General features: G+C 35.5%; 1 protein-coding gene across 1 annotated transcript; it reads right to left on the reverse strand.

Moving 5' to 3' along the window:
• Positions 1-3635: 3635 nt before the first annotated feature.
• LOC133312465 (protein EDS1L-like) lies at positions 3636-6687 on the reverse strand. The gene is made up of 3 exons (XM_061513663.1): positions 6285-6687; positions 5311-6096; positions 3636-4915 (listed from the first exon to the last, which is right to left on the reverse strand). The coding sequence occupies exons 1-3, from the start codon at positions 6624-6626 to the stop codon at positions 4166-4168; spliced, it is 1878 nt and encodes a 625-aa protein (XP_061369647.1). The 5' UTR covers positions 6627-6687; the 3' UTR covers positions 3636-4165.
• Between the last annotated feature and the right edge of the window lie 18142 nt (positions 6688-24829).

The following is a 24829-nucleotide window of genomic DNA, read 5'->3' on the forward strand; positions in this document are numbered from 1 at the left end:
TAATTTCTTGTTTGATCACTAAGTAGTCTTATATAAATTATTACATAACTTTTTCATCAAAACTCTAACATAAACATAGTCTACATCCTAGACTTAATTAAGATTTCACACTTTATGTTTGGTTCAAATACTAGCCAATCATCATTAAAGGTCCTAAGGATCACTGTTTTACATAACCAATGAATTAAACACTTAATTTGCACAATTAATTCTAAAGGGCCAAAATACACACACTTTTACAGCATCAACATCCTGTGCCATTTTAATCACGAAAAATTAATCTTAACTCCGATTCCCCTGAATTTTGGATATGTTATAGTAGACACTTAAGGCTTTAATTTGGCGCAAACCACAATCCATTTGGAGTCTTGTAGCTTCAGATATGGATTTTTTAACATAACGGCCCCTATGTTGATCCTAAAAGGTCCATAAAGTTCTTTTGAAATTCCTATACTTCATTCTTTTTACAAACCAACTCTAAATCATATTACACTTACATTTCCACATACAAACTTGATTAAACACATCCTTTAACTATTTTATCACATGATGACCGATTTTCCTAGCTCAAGGTTTAATGAATTCTCTTTCAATTTTTCTATCACTTGAACCTTTAATTTGTCATCTCAATTTCATGTATTTCACTTAGGAAATATTACAAACACTTGATGTGCACATCTTTACACCCAAAATCTGAACCATATAGAGTTCATTAAACTCATCCCTTATGTGATATCAATTTCTTTTTTTGTAGTAGAGAAAACCAATCCATCACAACAACTCATTAACCAACTTAAACATAACCACTTAAATTCATCATTAAACCAACATCAAAATTATCATCATAAACAGCCCTATATCATGAATATCATCATCATTTCTAAGAGTTTCATCAAGGAAGTGAAGGTTTAATACCTTAGATAGCCTAACCAATAACTATTGATGACTTCCCTAAGCTTAGAACTATGGAATCAATCCATTTTCTCCTTCCTTTCCATGTGCAGGCGCTGCTGTCCAGAGGAGAAAAGAAGAGATTTAAAGCTTCCCAAAGTTAGAAAAATGGTGGGTTAGGATGATAGGGTGCTAAGCTACCTTTTCTATGTTGGAGTCTAGATGAAATGGTGACTAAATCATCAAGTTCTCTCTTGCTCTTTCTCCATTGAAGGTCATGAACTAAGGAAGAAGAAAGAAAGGGGAGTGCAGCGTAAAAAAAAAAAAAGAACGAAGGAAAAGGGACCGCCTAATTGAAGTCAAGTAGTCTTAGTTTATTTATTTATTTTTTGACTAACATGTCACTTTCTCATTGGTTTAAACAACCAAACTATTTGCTTGTTGCTTTCTTCCTAAACTCTACGGCCCACATAAGTGATAAGAAAGAAAAGAAAGCATAAAAACTTCATGAAGCAGCGTACAACAATTTGGTGAATGACTTTTAATGAAACTTGGTGATAAAGTACTCAACTCCACCAAATATAGATTTGTCAACATTAAATACTATTGGTTCTTTAATTCTTCATTTGACTAATCAACTATCATCTTAAATATTTATTGGTTCAATTCTATCAAATTTCCTCATCTTTTTTACTAAAGTTACGTACATGACAATTTAAAGAAGACACAACATTGCAACTTAAATAATTAAGACTAAGAATATTGTTTGACTTTTTACTAATCAAAACTCATCTTATTGCTTAATAATTAATCCATCTTTTCCTTAATTTTAATAATTAATCCAAGCATCATTTAAATAATTTAAAGATACTTTAAACTTACTAATTTCTCTAAACTAATTAATTATTCAACCTAAATTATATTTAGGCCTAATTACCAAGGTAAACACAAACTTACTCCATATAAATATTTATGTTCTTAGTTATATATAATAATTATATTTGAATCCTATTAGACTTGTATTCTCTTATTATTTATCACCTGAATCTATTAATTTAACTCTCACAATTTCATTGAATAAGTATTTAATCTAATTAACCACCTTATTAATTCCTTTCCCTTAATTTACTAATGAGGGTTGTTATATACACTTATTCTGATTATGCTGGATGACTGACCGTCGTTCTACCACTGGTTATTGTATGTTTCTTTGTGGTAACTTGGTGACATGGAGAAGTAAGAAACAAGATGTGGTTGCCAGATCAAGTGCAGAAGCTGAATTTCGAGCTATGACTCAAGAGGCATTTGTGAGTTACTATGGCTAAAAATTGTACTTGATGACCTCAAAATAAAATGTGAAGGACCTATGAAGCTGCTATGTGATAATAAGTCTGCTATTTGTATAGCTCATAATCCAGCTCAACATGATCGGACTAAACATATTAAGCTCGACCGTCATTTCATCAAAGAGAAACTTGATAGCGGGTTGATTACCACTCCATACATTCCCACTGGACGTCAATTAGCTAATGTATTGACAAATGGACTTTCTTCAGACAGATTTCAAGAGCTTACTAGCAAGCTGAGAATGATAAATATCTATTTCTCAGCTTGAGGGGGAGTGTTGTAAATAATAATTATTTAGTTATTATTTAGTCATTTATTTGTTGTATTGGGCCAAGCCCATTAAGTCTGAATTAGGTCAAGTATTCTCTATAAATAGAGAGCCCTTTGTACAGATTATTTACAATTCTATAATATATCATAATACCTTTTTTTAAGTATCAAATTATTAATGGGTAGACGGAGGGGTCTTTAAGATTTAAGCCTTTTGTAGACATGATAATTTATGATATATTGTTTTATTTTTATTCTTGGCACAGGTGGATGAAAATAACTGAAACAGTTTTGTCTAAACTCCCAAAAGAATATAAAGATGTTCTTACAATGGCCAGTGGCTTCCTTTGAGTGGACCTAAAATAGAGTGGTTTTTCACCAATATTATAGCCTTTATTTTTTTTATTTGTTGTAAAAAGACATCCATTTAATCATAATGAGACATCCGTGTAAAATCTATTGCCTCTGTAATTTTGAATTCTTGTACTGAACAACTCATTATTATTAATACAAGACCAGTGCTGTTAGTTTTATTCTCCTTTCGGTGTTCTGTTAATACGTATAATTCTTTTCCTATGTTTGGTTCCCATGATAATGACGTAAAATAAAGGAAATTGTATTTAAATGTTTGCAGAGAAAGTCTCATGACACTGCGAAGCTAATGGCCACAGCTAACGTTGTTAATATAAACCCCTCTTTTTCTATATTAGATCGACACTATTCGACAGAAAGATCATTAGGAGTATGACTAATTTGTAGCCTGCCAACTTCATTCAGACTTTCCTAGTTTATAAAATACAAAGAAATATTGCAAGAGCCTGTTACACAAATGCAAGACAAGGTGAAATAGACAATTAATAGCAAACAAAAATATCACCTGAGTCAAAAGGAAAGTGGCTGAGTTAATTTCTGATACAATTAAAATCAAGATCCTGATATAGTTAAAATGTATCATCATCAATTAAAAGCAAAACAGAGACAATTATAATTAATATATATACACACAAATTGTTCACGAATCAGGATCAAAGAAGTAACACGAACTTAACCTGTTCAAGATTAATCGTATCCAATTTCAATACATGTTCATGCTTTACATCCTCAACCTGCTAAGACAATTTTATCTGATACAAATCTTAATTCAGTTCCAAAAATATTCAAAAATATATACAGTCCCAAAACAAAATCCTGCTTAAATTATATCTGCTGGTGCAAATCTTAATTCAGTTCCAAAAATATTCAAAAATAGATACAACCCCAAAAGAAAATCCTGCTGATACAATATCTGGTACAAAAATAGATACTATTGTGATGAACCATATGCAACTTCTGCTCTTTGTATTATCAAGTGAAAGAATATGCATTCACCCAGCTTTGAGAATGGCCTCAAGGAGTTTCAAAAACAGACCACTAGTCCTCAGTTCCTTACAACCCATTTCAAGTGTTTGTAGGTTTTCCTTAAGCTCAAGAACATCACAATCATAACTCGACCTGAAAAGCACTTGAATTACAAAGAGCTTAAAATAAAATTTCACAAGTTGGCACGAAATCACATAATACAATCCATCTCTTAAATCACGTAATACACTCCATCACTTTTTTTTTTTGAAAAAAAGAAAAAACTCATTCGGCCAATGCGCTCTAAAAGAAAGGATTTCTAATTCATTTTTGTCTCGTGTGACTTTTCAAAAAGACTTTTAATGCATGATTCTTCCTTGTGATCCAAAGGCAGAGCTTTCCACCACTTCACCAAGGTAGTACCCTTCAAGAAGACCTCGTCAGCTAGTTCTTTCTTTTCACTCCATGCTAAAATTTGAACCTCTAGTTTCGCAACCCTTTCCTTAACATTTTCAAATGAGCTATTGTTGTTACTGGTTTTGTTGCAAAGATCCTCCACCTCAGCCCAAAAGCAAGATTCCGAGTATTCTCTTTTGTCTGTGCTCCTCTCCTTATGCTCCAGCCATCTTTGGGTGTATCTATATCGTTTTGGCCTTCCCTTATCATCCATGTAAGAATTCAATCCACCCTCGAGATGCCTCAAATGGCGATAATAATTAGCAATATCCAGAGGCTCCACTAGTCGGCGAAACCTTGTTCCAAGATCAACCCATTCTTTCTTGCCTTCAAATTCATCTGGTAGTTCATAACTTCTCACTTTTTCAATGATCTCATCCCACACACCTGCCAGCTCTAACCTATTCACATTTGCTTCGAAGTCCTCTTTCACATTTTGCACCTTGAAGGCATCGTAGTAACCAATCTCAAGCTCCCCCATTTTTTTATATTCTTCCAGTTTTTTCATTTTTATCCCAACATAATCTTTCTTCTTTGTGATGCTTTCCTCGTTTCTGGATCTCCGATCCTCTAACTCGGCTGCTGCCCGAAGACAAAGTCTTGCTCTTGTGCTCTGAAATTCCAGACAAGGAATTATCACATATTCTGCAAATCCTTAGCTAGATCCATGTATCATCTTTCGACAAATCCTTGTGCTTTGTGTAAATTTAGATAAAACGATGTATTTTATGTATATTTGGTGATTTTTTACATTCTTTCTCTTCCATAAAATTAGGAATAGAGGGAAAGCGAGGGAGAAAGAATGTAAAAAATAACTAATTATGCATCAAAATAACTTTGTTTCATTTAAAAAGACACAAAGTTTGTCGAATGATAAATACTTTTCTAAGATGCAGCTAGTACATAATTATATAGCTAAGGTTTTATCAATTGATCTTATTACCTAAGGTGTAGCTAGTACATAATTATATTATAACCATAGTAACATGCTGAAAAAATGTTACTTACTAGGCCAAGGTCATTTAAGGCCGTGTTAATCGTTGCAACATTGCCACCTGAACCAGCTTCAGACAAAGGAAGCTCCTCGAGTTTGTCCAAGGACACAAAATTGTGCATTTGTAAGATTTGTTGGGATTCGGTGGTGCCATAAATGAAATGTTGTTGTAGGCTTTTATAGGGAACTTGATCTTTTTCTGCTTCAGTGCTTAATTGAGCAGAGAAAAACATGAGCTGCAGAACCGCATCTGGGTTTTTTATGACAATCTTCTTTCCAAAATTTCTATTTCCAGTGCAGAAAACGTAAGTTCCAAAGGGTTTGTAAGGGCTTAATGGAATGAATTTTGCAAGATTTTCAAGTGTGGCAGGTGTGCTGCCCATTAGCTTACAGGCAGCATGGCTTGTGACAGTTGCAGCATTTGACATTATGGCAAAGTAGAAATCTGAAGCTGCTTTGTAAGAATCGGAATTGGGATCGGAATCGGGATTGAATGATTGTAATTCAAATCTTTCATCAAAGGAAGAGAGAGGAGCAAGTAAGATTCGTGGCACTATGTCATATCTCATCACAAAATGCAAGAAGTACTTAGACCAATTTTCTCTCCTTGTAGCATGAGAAAATATGTGATTACCAACTAAGGGAGAACCAAAAGTTACACACTGAGGAGCGAAACCCTCGTTGGATCTTGGAATCATGTATTTATCCAAGACCCAAAGGGTTGCCAGAATAGCCACAGGACCACCAGAGGAGTGTCCTGTGAACACTATTTTCTTCTTATTTCTCATTGCATCCTTCACCTGCAGATTCATTCAAATATATGATTTCCTTAAATAAATGGATGATTAACATTCACATGAACAACAACAGCTACTTATAGAAAGGCTGGGTTTTGTATATAAAAGGAAAGAAAACCAAAAAGCTATGTTTGCATTGTAAAATCATTTATCGTAAGAAAAGAGAGTTGTTGTCACTTGTCAGATAATACCGTATCTTCAAGTGTTTTTTCCTCCAAAATGTCTATAAATCTTTGCTGAAAGGCTTCATTCACTAAAGCAGCTTCGTCGTTACCAATGCTTTTAAGTGAAGGGAATAGATCAAGTTTTATTTTGGTTTCCCCAAAGGGTCTATTGGAGTACCAATCCTTGACAGCACCTGATCCTGGAAAGCTGATTATAACTTCTGGAGGGTTGCTTTCGCTGATCTCTTTAGGAAGGAAAAGTTTGTCTGGTGATTTCTGAACCTCGAAGGCCAAATTTAATGCCTCCTCAACGCTCTCTCTGCTCATTTTTGTGCTATCACCAAGCCATCCACTTCCACTTGCAGCCATGTCTCTGAGTTCTTCTCAACTTGCTTCTCAACTTCTGGCTTGTAGGTTTGATGTTCAGTTGCTCGACACAGAGATGTTTGTTATAAGATTAGATCATCACAGCCAAAGACTTTGTGCGACTTGACTTTAAAAGCACTTGACAGTAACCTGATTGGACTACAAATGGGGACTTATACAATAAAAATAATGATGTATTCAAAGTACCCGAGTTATATATGTAGTGCCATTGGATTTGTGGACTGCAATGATCATCACATGTACCCGGAAACCACATTGGCATACTTTATGATAGGGTCAGGTCCAGGGATTGCTTTTTTCACAATATTTTGTTTTCGTGTCTGTTACTTTTGTTGGGAAGTATTCCTTCCTTTAACGCTTGTTGCAAGTCATTCCTTTCTTTAACGCTTGCTGCAAGGCATTCCTTTTCTTTAATGCTGTCGTGCAAGTCATTCCGACCTAATTAAAGAATAATTAAAGAACTATTCCTCCTCGGCCAGTGGCGGACCTAGGACATTTTCTTTATGTCTGCACAATTTTTTTATTTTTTATTTTAAAGATAATGATCATAATTCAATTTTTGCTTTCATTTCAAAAGTAAAGTTTCGATGAATCAACCAAAGTTTTAAGGAAATAATTGATAATGATAATTAAAAAAAATAAGCACCACAAAAAGATATTTGTAAAATATAGTATAATTATAAGAGTTAATCGATCAAAAACTCATCTTGTGGCCACTTTTGTTTCACAAAATAAACGTGAAAAATTCCGTGAGATTCTCCTCCACTTGATGAAGATTGAATTTCAGGAATGTTATGTTTATTCAGATTTGGAACTAATAAGATTTATATATAAAAAAAGAGACAAAACAATGGGCTAAGGTTTAAGCTTTTAATTGTAGAAGTTAGTTGGGTTGAGCATATTTTACCTTTTTTCTTTAATCTTCCTATTTCTTTTTCTTTTTTTCCTTTTTTTTTACTTGACTTGAAGTATCCATTTCATGTGGAAAAAAAAAATTCTCCAATTTTGTGTCTGCAAGTGAAGACACTAGCACTAACATGCGTCGACCGTTGGTCATGAGTCACTAGTATCACCAGTAAGAGAAAAAATTTCTATTTTAAAAAGAGAAATATTTTACCATTTATTTATCATCACATTTAATGACCTTAATTATTATGAAAACCAATTTTTAGTTATCAGATAACAGTCGTAATAAGACCACAATCTTTTGTGGGGACTGAGATTATAAGGAAATCTCACAAGGATTGAGCTTAGATAAATTATATGATTATAGATATGACATCTAATGAAGACTAAACAACTGCAATATTTCAAGCTGGCATTGCAAGTTTTCTTGATTGTCTATATCCAGTTGTTAATTTTATATCCTGTTGTCCGGGTTATGTAATTGTCTGGTGGCATTAAATGCCAAGTGCCATCCCTCTTCATTTAATTCATATTTTAATAAAACTGATAATTAAAATATAGAAGGGGCAGCCGAGGCCACCTCAAGCTACAAGGAGTATCCCTACCCAAATTTAAAGGTGTACGTGCGTCGAATTGAATTTTTTAAAAAACCGAATTGAAATAGTTTGAACGATTCGATGGTTCAAAATCAATTTCAAAAAAGATTCTGTTTGGTTGAAAATCATTCAGTTCGGTTGGAACTAGTTCGGGTTGACTCTATTCTAAAAAAGAAAAGTTAAAAATTAAAGAAATAATGTAATAAAAACAGTTTGGTTCGGTTCCAAAACAGTTCGGTTCGATTCGATTCGATTCGAAAACGATTCGGTTCATAAACTGATTATTTAAAAATCAGTTCGGTTTATGAACTTATTTTTAAAAATCAGTCATTTTAAGTGTAGTTCAGTTCAGTTTATAGTTCGGTTTAATTTTTTGATTATTTTGCAGATCCCTACCCAAATTTACAAATGTATTCTCATCTTTAGCTTATTTGGTTAAACATAACTACTATCCTTTAGTAGTCTTAAGTTTGTGTTCTTGAAGATGTAGATGTATTAAATATTTGACAGGTAGAAATTTGTTTGTCCGTAGGATTGATATTTCTCATGCTGTAAGATATAATATTTCGGGCGCTGATGAGGGCGGGGAGTGATCACCAATGCAAAAGAGATGAGCTACAAACAATGAGCAACTCCTGACAGGCTTCCAGCGGGAGCGATATATGAATGAATCGAGTCAATACTTGAACGAGAGCAATCCAAAAAATGTGTATGCAGTGGTGGAGCCAGCAAGACATTTTAGCCGATGCCAAAAAAGTAAGTCGATTCCAAGATAGCTAGGGTTATATAGCTACATCCAAAACGTGGCTAATTTTCAAAAAATTTGAAACTTGATTTGCTACATTAATTTTGTTACACTTGAAACGTGGCTAAATTAGCCAGTGCTATGGTACCTTTGGGCACCAACGTAGCTCCGCCACTATGCTTATGTATGAGACTGTACAGTTGAGGATAACTATGTACTACCTATACAAACAAGATGCATCTACTCTTCGGTAGCCCATAAGTTCAGAACTCCATAGTTAAGCGTGCTTGATTTGAATCAATTTAAGGATGAGTGGCCTCCTAAGAAGTTTCTTAGGAAGTGTGTGAGTGGGGATAAAGCACGTTGAAAAGTCTTGTGTTTGTTTATGGGGACAGTCATTGATCATGCAAGTGGTCGGATGTTACATAAGAGATAATTTTATCTCCTACACATATATAAATAAAAGTATGTATGACTAGGGGTGTTCGAGGTCTGGATTGGATCGGTTTTGGAAGCAAAAATCATCTGATCCAATCCCTTCGGTTTGATTATATAATCATCCATTCGATTTTGATTTTTTTTTCAAATCCGATCTGATCCAATCTAATTTTTTTCGGTTTGGATTGGATCGGTTTTCAGTTTTTTGAAAATCCTAAAATTTATTTCATGATTATTGTGCAAATAACTTCTTTTGTATATATTGGCTTTGTAAATTCTTTTTTTGAAATACAAAAGCATTAGTAAACTATAATATAATTTTTTTAATTTTGGCAATGAGATATGAAGCTCTACAAAGATAAAATTTTGTTGATGAGATATGACTAGATTTTTTCTTAGGTTTAGTTGATAAGTTAATGGGTCTTGAGTTTAGAAATTTTTAGGCTATGATTAGGGAAATACCCAAGTAAGTAGAGGAAAATTAATATATTGGATCGGTTTTCATCAACCCATCCAAAATTCGATCCAATCCAATTAAAATTTGCAGTTTTTAATTGGTTATCGGTTTTTCAGTTTTCGGTTTATTCGGTTATCGATTTTTCGGTTCGATCACCGCGGTTTGAATCGGTTTGGATCTGTTGATGAACACCCCTATGTATGACCCATTTTTTTCCTTTATTTTCTCATCACATAGGCCTCATGTACTTTTATGTATGGAAAAATTATTTGTGCTTTAAAAGGGTGTAAGTTGTGTCCTTTTAGTTTTTTTACTTTATGTACTCCCCGTAGTACATAGTTATAATATAAAAAAAAAATATTCTCTCCTCAGTCACATCAGCTGACGTGAAAAGTGAAAAAAAATTGTGTTATAACTATGTACTACCTGGAGTACATAGAATAAAAAACTAAAAGAACACAACTTATATCCTTTTAAAAGACACACACTGAACCTTTTATTTATATATAGTAAATAAAATTATCTCCTATAAAATAACAAAAACATTCATTCCATAATCTTATTCTACTTGAACCAAACTTTAAAAATAAAACTATTATTCCTGTGATTATTGAAATATATATCATATCATTCCTTCTCTTTCAAGCAACTGATAAATTTAGAACTTTTTTATACGCACCAGAAAATAAAATAATATATTCTTTGCAGCTTTCGATGAATAACCTAATATGAATCTAGGCGAACTCAAAAGAAGACGACAAATAGTTTACCAAAAAAAAAAAAAGAGAAGACGACAAATAAAACAATAAAAATATACAAATATTAAAGCACCAGTACAATATACACTAACAAGGATCAGTTTTAGATCTCTGCATCTTAAAAATCCTCGTCCACAGTTTCTGCTTGGCTATTTTTTTCAACATTGTTCAGATAGATTAATGAAGCCAATTCTATTTTATTTAGTATCGGGAATTAATCTTTTCTTTTACTGTTTTTTAAGATATTTTTTTAAAAAAAAGTAATTATTTTTTTTAAAGAAACTAAAACAAACATGCATGCATGATGCATCTAATATATTTCTTTGATATCTAGTGGTGGTAGAAAAGCAAGAACATCAAAAGAAAACATCATATCTGAATAATGACAAAACGTTTAAATTTAAAGTCATTTTAAATTGCCTTACGAAGGTTTTTTTTTTAGATATATATATATATATATATATATATATATATATATATATATATGGTTAAGATTGAGTGTACTTTATTGAAACTAATTCTTTAATTACAGTCTACTTTATTGCAACCAATTATAATTAGATTGCGAGAGGTTATAAATTATTCTAATGGAAAACTCTTGTGATTATAAATATGGAAATTTGATTAAAAAGAAAGAAAGTAAATTTGAGTTTTTAGTTCATGAACATCGACCCAAGCATTTAGAGGTGATTTTAACCACCTCAATTTCTTAAAATAACCGTCTCTGCATACCTGATTTTTTTGTAGTCGATGTTATGGCAAAAAAATTAAAATAGTAATATTTTAATAAATAATTACGAATACATAGCTATTTTAAAACTATTTACGGATCTATTACATTCATTCATGTCCAAATTAAGCGTGAATAGGCGTGACTCCCAAGGCATTCACGCCTAATTTTGGCGTGAGTAGTCACGTCACGCCTAATTTAGGTGTGACTCGTCTTGTGTTGACACGTGGCACAAAAAAATCAACTTACAAATCGTAAAATTTTGGAAAGCCATAACTTTTTACTCAGGTATCCAAATTAGGTAAAAAAAAAATTGATTTCGCAAAACTTTTCGAGATCTACGCAATGACACATTATTTGACATATTTATCTCTCGCAAAAACAATTCAAATTTGCAATAACGATATTATATATAAGACCGTTTAAACCATAAGCCTCCGAGTTATGCGTTTGTGATTTAATATAAAAAAATAATAAAGATTTGATTTATGATTTAAATTAAAAAATCAAAATTTTAAATTTTTAAAATAAAAAATAAATAAAGATTTAGTTTGTGATTTAAATTAAAAAAAATAAAAAATTATTATTAATATGGAAAACAAAATAAAGATTTGATTTGTGATTTAAACTCAAAAACCAATTTGAAAGATCTGTATTAATAAAGAAAATAATTAAATATTTTAAATCTTTAAGGAAGAAAAATTTTATTTTTGAAAACCATTCATAAGCTTCCAACGAATCCAGCCATAAAGACTCAGCCTTTGTTTTGTATCACAGATTTTTCCAAACTTTAGATGGACTAATCTACTTTGGTGCCATCTTTATACTATCATTATTGCAAATTTGAACTTTTTTGTGAGAGATAAAATATATCAAATGAGATGTCATTGCGTAGATCTCAAAAAGTTACGTGGAATCAAAAAAAGAATTACTTGATTTGGATACATGAGTCAAAAGTTATAACCTTATGAAGTTTTACGATTAAACTATTAACTTTTTGTGTCACGTTTCAACAACAGACGATTCACGCCTAATTTTGGCGTGAATGAGTGCAATAGATCCGTAAATAGGTTTGAAACAGCAACTTATTCATAATTATTTATTAAAAATGTAATATTATAATTTCTTTCCTCGATGTTACATTTGAAGTTTTGTTAGCATAAGAGGTAAGGTTAGGATGCTTAGAAAACTCAGTATCTAATTTTTCGTTGAGGTAGTGTTTGGTTCGGGAGAAATTTTTTTTACTAGGGAAATGTAATTGATAGGAAAATGGTTGGAAAATGAGTTTGATAGGAAAATGTAAAAAAAATTGTTTGGTTGACCCAAATATTACCAGGAAAATTTATTTAAATATCCAAAATCTATGTTCGGGAGAAACTTTGCACCTGTTTTTTCACTTCCCCAGTCATCTCACAATACCACATCTCAAGTGGTATTCTGTAACAGTGAATTTCATCCAAAAATCAACACAAAAGTCATTTTCCCATCTATCCTATTTGTCTGGTATTTCTTGAAAAAACCTGAACCAAACGTGGTATTTTTCAATATCCACCTACATTTTTCCATCAATCCTAAAATAAACTTTCAACCAAACACTACCTGAGTGTAATTTATATTTTGTGGGATTTTTATTCTTGTATCAAACTTCAAAGATGGGATTTTTTGATATTTAGGATATCTCACTTGCCATTATAAGAACCCTAAAAAAAAATTTATAATTGAACGTCTATAGTAAAGTCTCATATATAGTATATGAACTCAGGAACATATATATATATATATATATATATATATATATATTTTGGTAAACAGGAACATATTTTAATTATGTGCAAACGAACTCATTTTTCCCCCTTCTTCTTTTGTTTTTGTACAGCATATGATTGTATGAATGTACTTTTTCCTTTTGTGAAAATGCACATATGATTGTACTCACTGGCGGACCCAGAAGATTTGATTTATGTCCGCACATTTAGTATCGAGGAGTTGCCCCTGAATTTTTTTTTTAAATATATTAAAAAAAGAGAAAGATTATACTTACAACTTTTTTTTACAATCTTTTACAACCATATTTTAATACCGTTGATTTTCGTCAATCAACGGTTATCATTTATTATGAATTAATAATTAATTAATAAGTTTAATTTGCGAAAATCATAACCGTTGATTGACGAAAATCAACAGTGTTAAGATATGGTTGTAAGAGGTTGTAAAAAAAAAAATTGTAAGTGCCTCTTAAAATGTACAATTTGAGAATAATATCATTATTTTATTTCTATTTCACAATTCATAGATTACCCTTGTTCATCAATGTTCTGCAAAGAAAAGTCTGCATTCATAATTAAATCGCACGATCTCATCATTGCAAAGAAAACAGGCAAGAATTACCAACGAACTGTATTGATAAGATTTTATAAACTTAATTGATACCTTCCAAATCAATAGGCAGGTCCCCTATAGGTGTCTTGTAGACTATTGTAGTTGAAAGAGCACATTTAGGAGTGTAATAGTGGTGAGAAGGACCAAGAAGGAACACGCGTGTACTGATGAAACCGTAAAATAGAAAGAAAATAACAATCATCCACAAGTTAACAGGAAATAGCACAGAACAAGTAAAAGGGCCTGAAGCTAATCCAGTTTCTATAAACACATCAACTGACAATTTCCAAAATAGGAATGAAGGGGGAAGATGGTAAAGAAGCATGGGATAAACTTGTCTATAAATTGGGCAAGTGAGGGTGCATTTATCCTTGATTTGATTTCTTAAATTTTAAGGATTGATACACCATACACTAAAAAAAAGGCTGTGAATTAATACATCCCACAGGGATCAGGGATGACCGTGAAATGGGTCTTTTCTTATCTTTATCTTTGTCCTTGTTCGGCGGCGCAATGGTTTTTGCTGCCAAAAGCCCTTTTCCTCATTTTCATTGCTTAGTAACTATTAAAAAAAATAATAATCAAAACTTCATGTCTGCACATGCGTACATGTGCGCATGTGCAGGTCCGCCACTGTCCTCAACTATCACCTATATATACATACGAAAACTTTTGTAATTTTGTAAGCTTACTTCTAGAGAGAAGTTTGAAGTGAGACTTTTTTAAAGAAGTATTCCTCCTCACATATCATTTGTGGTGAAGTTTGAGAGTACCTTTAGTATGGCTAGAGAAGTTTGAATCCTTTATAATCCTACTACTTATAGTGAAAGATTTTCTGAACTAGTGTCCCGTGATTTTTACTTCTCTGCATTAGAGAAGATTTTCCACATTAAAATCTCTTGTGTTTTGCTCTCCATCTCTCATTTTTACGTTTTCTATATTTCTGCATTTTGTCTTACCAACATCGAAGCTTTTCTCCTTGTGACTTTAGGCCAATCTCGAAGTGCCGAGCTCCGAGCTCGTTGTGCCAACCTGCGAAACACTTCCACACTAATTGAGGGACCCCGTCCCAACACTGTTATCAGAGACTGAGTATGAAGGGTAAAATGGCGACAAGATGGAGACTTGCGCAATATCCCATGACAGTGACATGTTCAAGCTGACTGCTGATAACTTTACATACTCGAGACCGATAATGGAAGATCATCTGTTCTTTAAGGACCTGTACGAGCCCATCCTGAAAGCCGAGATGCCAAAAGGAAAGAATGGAAAATCCAGAATAGAAAGGTCATTGCCATGATCAGGAAGTACATAGACAAAAGCCTCTTTGAGCATGTTTCCCAATTCACCAATGCTTATGAGTTGTGGATGAAACTGGAGTCCATGATACAAAAAAAGACACCCAGGAACAAAGCACACCTTGTTCACCGACTTGTGAAGCTCGAATACAGGAACGACATAAGCATGATTGAACACCCCAACACGTACAAGCTCTCTTAAGGTGTTATGAGTTAGTTTTCTAAAGCCGAGATGAAAATTGAAGAAAATCTCCAGGCTCTCTTACTTCTCAGTTCGCTGCCAGAAAGCTGGGATACTCTGGTAATAACTTTGAGCAACACGAATCCTGAAGGAAAATTGACGGTAGATTCTGTAACTGACAGCCTCCTGAACGAAAAACTCAGGAGAAGATAACGCGGCGTAACCAACCCGTCTGATGCAAATGCTGCCGAGAGTAGAGGAAGGTTTGACTTTTAGGGTTGTAGCAAAAGTTGGGGTCGTGATAAGTTCAGAGGCCAGTCAAGGCCGAAATACGAATTAACTTGCTTCTATTATGGGAAACTCGTCACAAGAAGCCTAACTGACGGAGTTTGAAGAAAGACCAGAAGAGTGGCAATATGAAGCTAGATCAAATAGAGCTCAAGAAGAAAAAAGACAAAAGCACCATTGCGGTGGCTGCCAACACTAATATCAAAATCTTCATCCTAGACAAGGATAATTTTCTTAATATTGCCTATGACGATTGGGCCTGGAGTATTGATTTGAGTGCCTCCTTCGACGTAACACGACACAAAAGCTTCTTCTCTTCCTATAAAAGCAGTGATTTTGGAGTAGTAAAAATGGAAAATCTAGTCTCTAGCAAGATTGTTGGAGTTGGTGATGTAACCCTGACCACAGACATCTGCTACCACTAGTGTTGAAGGAAGTAAGGCATATGTCAGATATGCAATTGAATCTAATCTCGGTTGAAAATTTTGATGATGTCGAGTTAGTGAATTATTTTGGAGGCGGAAGATAGAAATTGGCCAAGGGAAACTTGGTTGTTTCCGAAGGCGTGAAGAAGCCTCATTATATGTGATGCAAGGAAAAATAAATGGTGGGGAACCCAACTATGTCCGGGATGGACCTAGCTTAGACCTGTGGCACAAATATCTCGGACACATGAGCGAGAAAGGGCTCCAAATTTTGAACAAGAAGAGACTCTTGTCCGGATTGAAAAGGTAAATGTTTGATAATTGCACGCAATACCTAGCTGGAAAGCAGCACTGGGTTTCTTTCGTGAGACCAGGCCATCCCAAACGACGCAAGAATATCCTTGACCTCATCCACACTGACGTCTGCTCCATTCACTACTAGAAAAATCTTGTATAGCGAGGGAATTGCTATGAAAATTCCCTTGCTAATTTCATCATCGCTACTACTTTCCCTCGCAAACGATTTTGCAAGGGAAAGTAGTAGCGAGGATGAAATTAGCGACGGAATTTGCATAGCAATTCCCTCACTATATAGGATTTTTCTAGTAGTGATTTCGGAGAGATCACTTGGTGGGGCTTAATACTTTGTTTCTTTTATTGATGATCATTCCCACAAAGTGTGGGTATATGTGTTGGAGTCCAAAGACCAGGTTCTCCAAGCCTTTCAAGAATTCTATGTTATGGTGGAAAGGGAGATTGGCAAGAAGCTGAAGGTGATCCGTTCTGATAATGGTGGTGAGTACCGCGGCCCGTTTGATGCTTACTGCAGAGAGGCCAGAATATGAATTGAAAACACGCCCCTAAAGACTCCGCAGCTGAATGGAGTTGCTGAAAGGATGAACCAGAATATTGAAGAGAGGGTCTGAAGAATGTTATCTCATTTCGGATTGCCGAAATCATTCTGGGGAGAATTTTTCCAAACTGCTATTGATTTGATTAATCTATCACCATGACGACCACTTGAAGGAGAGATTCCTGAAGAAGTATGGTCAGGTCAGAAAGTGACCAATGATCACTTGAAAGTCTTTAGATGCCGAGCTTTCATGCATATTCCCAAAGATAAGAGAGCGAAGCTTGATGCGAAGACAAAAGAATGTATACACCTTGATTTGCCGAGATGTGAGTTTAGATATAGACTTTAGGATCTCGTCAACAAAAAATGGTGAGAAGCCGAGATGTGATCTTCCATGAAAATGAGACTATCAAAGACATCTCGAAGCCCAAAGTCCGGGTTTCTGCCCGATGTGAAGAACTTACTTCTCCTGTCTAAGCTGACATAGAGAGAGAAAACAATCAAGAAAATGAAGAAAATGACCAACAACAAGAAGAACCATCTATTGAAGGTGATGAGAAAAGATGAGTTGATGTAAGTCATCCAGAAGTCCGAGATGAAAATTATGAGTCAAACTCTCAACCTGAAGTACAAATCACACACTCTACATGAGTGAAACGACCATCTACAAGATACTCACCTGAAGAATACATTGTCATTGCTGAAGACGGAGAATCCAAGAGCTGTGATAAGGCCATGATGAGCTCTGAGAAGAAAGAATCGGAGAAAGCGATGCAGGATGAGATGAAGTTCTAATATGAAAATTAGACTTACGAGTTGACCGAGCTGCCTCAAGGAAGGCGGGCTCTAAAGAATAAGTGGGTGTATAAAATTAAACATGATGAGAACAGCCACAAGCTGAGGTACAAAGTCAAAATTGTAGTGATGAGATGTAATAAAAAAGAGAGAGTTAATTTTGAAGAAATTTTCTCTCTTGTTGCGAAGATGTCCTCGGTCCGAACTGTATTGGCTATAACAGCGTCAATGGAACTTGAAGTTTAACAAATGGATGTAAAGACAGCATTCCTTCGTGGCGAACTTGAATAGGAGATATATATGGAGCAAACTGAAAGGTTTCGAGCTCCAAGAAATGAAGATATGTTCTGTAGATTAAAGAAGAGTTTGTACAGCTTCAAGCAAGCACCTCAGGAGTGGCACAAAAAATTTGAATCCTTCATAACCGAGTACAAGTTCATGAAGACGGAGGCCGACCACTACGTATTTGTTAAGAGGTATAAGGTCGGAGATTTTCTGATTTTACTTTTATATGTAGACGACATGCTTATTATAGGGCAAGACAAGTCGAGAATACTTTCCCTGAATAAGGTGTTGAGCTCATCCTTCGCAATGAAAGACCTCGACCCTGCAAAGAAAATTCTTGGAATCAAAATTACAAGAGACCATCAAAGAAAGTTCCTGTGGCTATCTCAAGAAAAATATATTGAGAAAATCTTGAAGAGATTCAGCTTTGACAAAGCCAAAACTGTTAGTACTTCTCTAACCGGACACATAAAGTTGAGTCAAAAGCAATGTCCGAGGTCAGATGGAGAGACGAGATGTTGAAGATCCCGTACCAATCTGCCGTCGGAAGCTTGATGAATGCAATAATATGTACAAGACTCAACCTGGCGTATGCTGTTGGAATGGTAAGTCGGTATCTCTCTAACCCCGGCATGGAGCACTAGGAAGTCATCACGTGGATCTTCAAGAATCTTATAGGAACGAAAAGTCTATGCCTTATTTTTGGAGATGGTAAAGCAGAGTTGGAAGGCTTTACTGATGCTGATTTAGGAGGAGATGCCTACCGGCTTACCTTGCCTCCGAACTTGGCCAACATCCACAACGTGTTTCACGTGTCTCAGCTTCGGAAGTACATAGCAGATCCTTCGCACGTGGTGCAACCTGATGATGTGGAGGTTCAGGAGAACCTAAAGACTCCCGTCGGACCACTCAGAATTCTCGATCGTGGCGAGAAGCAGCTGAGGAGCAAGATCATTCTGATGGTCAAAGTGCAGAGGACTGGAAGAACTCCTGAGGAGTGTACTTGGGAGCGTGAGGACGAGCTTCTCCGGCAGTACCCCGAGTTTCGAGACAGGTATGTTTCAGATTTTGATGACAAAATCCTAAAAATGTGGGGTGAATATAAGAACCTGCACCGTTAATTAAGGAAATAAATTAATTATATATGAGAATTAGGAAATAATTTCATAATTGACCCTAATAATTATTATGAGGCTCTAATAATTATAGTAAGTGATTAAGAATGATGAAAGTCGCTTTTCGGAAGAAAAGTGCAGATACCAGTTTCGCTAGTCGGTATAAATGCGTACCAAAAAAGTATCCCGAAAAATTATAATAAGTGCATGATAATTCCTAGAATAATATATAGGACTTGTAAAACGAGTTTCAAGTTAAAATAATGAGAACTGGTGTCAGAAATTGATACTGGCTATGAAAAGCGCGTACCGGAAAGGTGCTCCGAAAAATATAATAAAAATATGATAATTCTTGTAAAATTGAGTAGGTTAAGAATCCAAAGTTTGGGATTAAAATGCTAAGCGTAGCAATTAAAGTTAATACTGTGTGTTTAAGACTTAAACCACTATATATAGGCTCTTTTGGCCCAAAACCCTAGCCATCTTTTCTATTGCTACGTGAATAGGAGGCTGCTACACTGTTCCATTGCCACTATTCGCTTGTTCTTGGCCAAAACTCAAGCAAGTGACCATTTTCTTGGTGGATTCTTCATCCTAAACACTTGAGCCTTGTGAGGGTGTGTCTTGGGAGGGCGTGGATTGCTCTTTGGCTGAGTAGTGTCCTCTGTTTGGTGGGTTTGAGTGTTGTCCTCTTGAGTTGAGGTGGTGAGAGCTTTGTTCTTGCCATTGTGAGCTCCAAGTAGTGAGCTTTGTGGGGAAAGACACCATCTTCGAGTGTCATTTTCGTGGTTGTCTAAGTCAGAACTGTGAGGACTTGGTGCGAAGCTCCAAGAGTGTTTATTTGCTGAGTTCAAGCTTGGGTAAGCTTCATCACCTTTGATCTTGAGTCTAAGTGGTTAAAATGGAACCTTGATGCATGTAATGAACTTAAGATGATAACCTAACGTTGGGTAATGCTTAACACACTTAGAAATGCATGTTTAAGCTTCTGTAATCTGTGAAAGTTGGACCTTTGGTTTGGATTTTCGCGAAATGCAGAACCTGGGTTCTGTCGCGAAATATCTGGATATTTTGTTGTGAATATCCGGATATTGATATCCGGATATGGGGATCTGAATATCCGGATATTGGAAGAGAGATATCCGGATATTGATATCCGGATATGCCCCCGATGAATATCTGGATATTCTGGGATTTCGCAGAATAGTAGCTGCACTGTTCATATAGTAGGCTATTGGGGGTTTGTGGACCCTAGATTGATGAAGTTGAACTTCTGTTGTAATTGAACTAAGTCAGAATCAAGTGGTTAAGAGCTTATGGCTTTGTGTGAAGCCTTAAGACATAAAACGTAAGAGGAAAACGTAGTCTTTATGTTTATGCTTATGAGCTATGAGTGTTGATATGCTTGCTGGTCCTAATCAGATTGTGATCTGCTGTGTGTTGGACTTGAGCTGTGTGGACTCTTGGCATTGGATAGTGAGCTTGCAAGGTAAGATTTCGTGTCCTCGGTTTAGCCATGTTGTGGTTCCACCATGTCCCATGGGGGTATGGTTATATGCATGTTGTGTTACATGCTTTTGATGTTTTGGAAATGCTATTGAGCTGTTTTATGCTAGTGCTTTTATGATATGCATGTGGTGTTCCACCTATACGGTAAGCCTGAGTATGTAGTACATACAATATAGTGAGGCTGTGGGTGAGGTCCAAGCGGTGTTCCTTGTACTATCTGTAGGTAATAGACGTATTCCTGCATTCCTCTGGCCAGTAGAATAGTATTGACACACATGGCATGAGTATCTGTTGCACTGCATAGTTTTGGAACTTATATTGGAAATTACTGCTTTGAACTTATATTGCACATGTAAGTGAGCTTGGGGTGGAAGATCCTTGAGGACCCCTTGCCTTACTGAGATTTCTGGTTTAGAGATCTCACCTCACGTTTGGGGAATGCTTATTTCAGGTTCAGGTAACCAGGGGGTTGATACCTCTAGTGGCAGGAGGCCAGAGCTTAGTTGATATTATTTATGCTGCTTAGCTGATTACTTGCTGTTATGACGATTATGTCGGATGTTGGATCCTATTTACTGCTTTATGATCTTCGCTTTAGTTATGGATCTCTATGTTGTGACTTTGTTGGCTATGTTGTTGTTTTGGTGAGCATGGGGATTGTCCATGCCACATAGACTTTATTATTGTCTTGTTTCTTTTGGAGTTGTAATAAAGTATCAGGATATTGTCCGGACTACATGTTGTAGATCCGTGATTTTAGATATTCACTTTATCTATGTTATGAGGTATTTCAGTTAGATGTTTAGTTGCAATTTACATACAGGCGATATTTTATGAAATTGATTAAGTAATCAACTTGGCTAAGTATAATGACGTCATAATTGAAAAGAAAAAGATATTCCGCGTTTTTAATTAAGCGCAGCTTAATACGATGATATGTTAACAAACCGGGTATACACGGGGTGTTACAGACATGAATTAGTCAAACATGATGACTAAGCCAATACCAGCAAGAAAATTTAAAAAATGCTATAAGGGTGTCAGACTACTGAACCCGACATATTAAAGTCAAAAGGGGAAGATTTATTGGAAAGTATTCTTTTCTTTAATGCTTGGTTCAAGGCATTCCTTTTCTTTAATGCTACCCACCTACCTAATTAAAGAAGTATTCCCTACTCACCTATCACCTATAATACATATGAAAACCTTTGTAATTTTGTGAGCTTAGTTTGTGTGAGAAAAATCCTTCAGATATAAGTTTGAAGTGAGACATCTTTAGACAATAACCTAGAAACCACCTTGGTTGGTGAAGTTTGAAAGCACCTCTAATGTGACTAGAGAAGTTTGAATCCTCTGTAATCTACTACTCATAATGGAAGATTTCTTGGACTAAAGTCCCATATTTTTACTTCTCTGAATTAGTTAAGGTTTTCCATGTTAAAATCTGATGTGTTTTACTCCGCATCTCTCATTTCTGCATTTTATGAGATTCTGCATTTTGGCCAACCAGGTGACTTCAGGCCGATCTCGAAGTGCTGAGCTTCGAACTCGTCATGACCTTCCTCCCAACAACTTTAGAGATTAATCAAATTATGAGGAGGTTCACGCGTGTGTTTGTGTATGTTTTTTTCTTTGTTCTTTGTCGATTTTGAAATTTTAATTTTGGATGAAAACCAAACAAAACCTTATTTGCAGGTTGGATATAGAAATGCCCCACTATTGATCCACAAAAACCTTTCACAACCTTACTGTTTGAACAGCAACAGGCTATACTTCCAACTTAGTGATCAATTTTTATTCTATAGCAAAGTTTTCCTTTATTTGACAATCATCTTGTTCCTGGCAAGAAAATAAAGCTTGAAGATTTCAGGAGTCTTCATCATTTGAATTTTGGGTTTTAATTTTTCTTTTCATAATTAAATTTTCTTTTTGTTAGAGGTAACATGAACTACCCAAACTATAATAGCCCTAACCTAATTAATTAGCAAATTACATGTAATTAAATAATTAAGCATGTTTTAGTGAGTAAAATTAAGTATAAGGCTTAATTAAATGAATCTGAGTCACTTTGGAGTTAAAAAGTGTACTTAGTGAAAATTAAGGGGTATAAATGGGTGCAGGCAAACGTACCCAAAATATAAAAATAAAATTGTAAATATTCCTAGAATAATATTCCAGACTTTTGGGTAAAGTTTGATAATTAATGGAGTTGAATAGATGGACGAACCAATACTCACTAGATCTCACTTAACTAATGTTAAGTGACTACAAAAAATAAAAAAGAACCCAAACCCCCCCCCCCCCCATTTTCCCGTCAACCCAGCACCAGAAAGAAGAAGAAGGAAGAGAAGAAGAGGAAGGAGAGGAAGGAGAGGAAAAGGGAGCTATTCTCAACCGATTGGAGCGATTCAAAAGCCTAAATCACTTAGAATCTCGTCTTTCATTGCTAATCCTTGCTTAGTTTTTAGTGGGGAGCTTGGTGTGGTGAGTTATTCTTCTCCAAAATTTCGACCCTTTGTGGGTTTTGGGGTGATTGAGGGTGATTCTCTCCATGGAAGCTTGAGGAACGCTTATTGCATCGTTGTGTGATCATTGGTGGTAAGTTTCCACTATCTTGCACACAAAATCCCTAGATTTTGCATGAGTTAGGGTTTTTGTGAATAGTGTTTGGGGTTTTATGGTTTGTAAGTCGATTAGCTATGCTCTTGGAAGAATGGAGCTTAATGCATGTTATAAGAAATGCTAGGAATGGCATTTAATCAGTGGAAATGAGCTTAGATAGTTATATGACTATACTTTGAAAATTGGCAAGATTTAATGCTTGATATTGGATTTTCTTGCATTAGTGATAAATGGATTAGTTTGGTTGATTGATGATTGTGTCCTAATGATGTCTAGGATTGAGGCATTTGGACCAACCGTAAGTGATCAACCATTGGAGAAAGCAATGGAGCTTGGTTAGTTCAATTGGATAGGTAAGCTCATGTCGCGTTGTGATATAGAGTTGTTATGATATTGATGAATATATGTAGATATTCATTGAATTGCATGATTGATGCTATGACACCTTGATGTAGGTGTGTGCTGTGTAAACCATAGCTTGAAACCAAAGTTGATTGATTGTGGAACCGGTTGGTGGGAACAAAGGTTGACTGAAGCTTGAGGTAAGCCTTCGAACCTTGGGTGTAATTCCCTTGATTGTTCCACCAAGCCCTGAAAGGGTAGTGGTAATTATAGTGTATATAAATGCAATGAAATAGTGTAATGCTTTGTTATACGTATGTGTATGCATTTGGTGTGGCATAGGATGGTGTTTCCCTATGTGGTATGTTGCATGACGATGCGTAAATCATACTTGGTAGTTTAGCTGGCCAGTAAGACTATTTGCATCTGAGTTTCCTTAGGACAGCTTGAGAGCTCGAGGGATTTCTCCTGGAGATGTTAATGCACTTTGCATAGATATGTATTTACTGCATTATTATGGTTATTGCTATTACACTGATATGGAACTGCGGGGTGGAGAGATGCTCCAAGGACCCCTGGTTTACTGGATATATTCGTATATCTCACCTCGTGTTATGGGGACCCCTTTTCAGGTAAGGATGCTGCAGGAGCCACCAGTGGCAAGTGGCCATACTTGGACTAGTAGTGATGCCTGAGGATCCTGTATTTTGATATTATACATGTTATTTTGTAGCTCACAAGTATAGGATTGTAATTAATAGACAATTAATAGATGGATGTTCTGTTTAGTTGGAATGGACTTAGCCTATGCTCATGCCTTTGGTTATCTCTTTGTTGATGGGAGCCAAGGGAGTGATCATAGTGTTTTGTAAGCTAAGTTCCATGAATTGTAATGAACATGATTTGTAATTGATGATTACTTTAAGTTCAATATATGTATGCTCATTAAGTATTGGATTGTTGAACTGGAAACTAAATTAGGTACCTAGTGCTAAATTGGGAAATGTTGAGAAAACAAAGACATCATGTCCGGTTGACCAATTTTCATACCCAATGTGATGGAATTGGACTTTAATGTCTCTATGGAAGTTGTATACATTTCTCTTAGCTTTCCACAGAGACTAAAAATGGTGTAATTTGAGTGAGTATAGCTCAAGTTATGAGTGGAAAACCATAGGTAGGTTAAATGACCTTGTTTTGGGTCACCCAGCCCTATGGATGGTGCCTGGGGCGCCAGATTCACGCTTGGGGCGCCAAATTACAGAACCAGACAGTAGCATCCACGCTGAGGGCGCCACTCCCACGCTGGGGGCGCCAACTTTCCGGTTGCCCACGCTCTGGGCGTGGATCCCACGCTACGGGCGCGGGGTCCTGGAGATTTTGCACCCCTTTTCTTAGAAAATGCCTAACTTTGGCTACGGTGCTCCGATTTGAGCGCGGTTTGAACCCACGCGTAGCTAATG

Source organism: Gastrolobium bilobum, unplaced genomic scaffold (genome assembly GCF_033153095.1).
Source record: "Gastrolobium bilobum isolate Gb01-03AN ecotype WA unplaced genomic scaffold, APGP_CSIRO_Gbil_v1 utg1409, whole genome shotgun sequence".
NCBI lineage: Eukaryota > Viridiplantae > Streptophyta > Magnoliopsida > Fabales > Fabaceae > Gastrolobium > Gastrolobium bilobum.

Bases quoted from the DNA above. Each gene is read 5' to 3' on its own strand.
- LOC133312465 (XM_061513663.1), bottom strand. From the start codon at position 6,626: ATGGCTGCAAGTGGAAGTGGATGGCTTGGTGATAGCACAAAAATGAGC. The intron at 6,097-6,284 runs GTATTATCTGAC...ATGAATCTGCAG, and splicing joins AAAAAACACTTGAAGATACG to GTGAAGGATGCAATGAGAAA. The intron at 4,916-5,310 runs GTAAGTAACATT...CTGGAATTTCAG, and splicing joins CCTTAAATGACCTTGGCCTA to AGCACAAGAGCAAGACTTTG.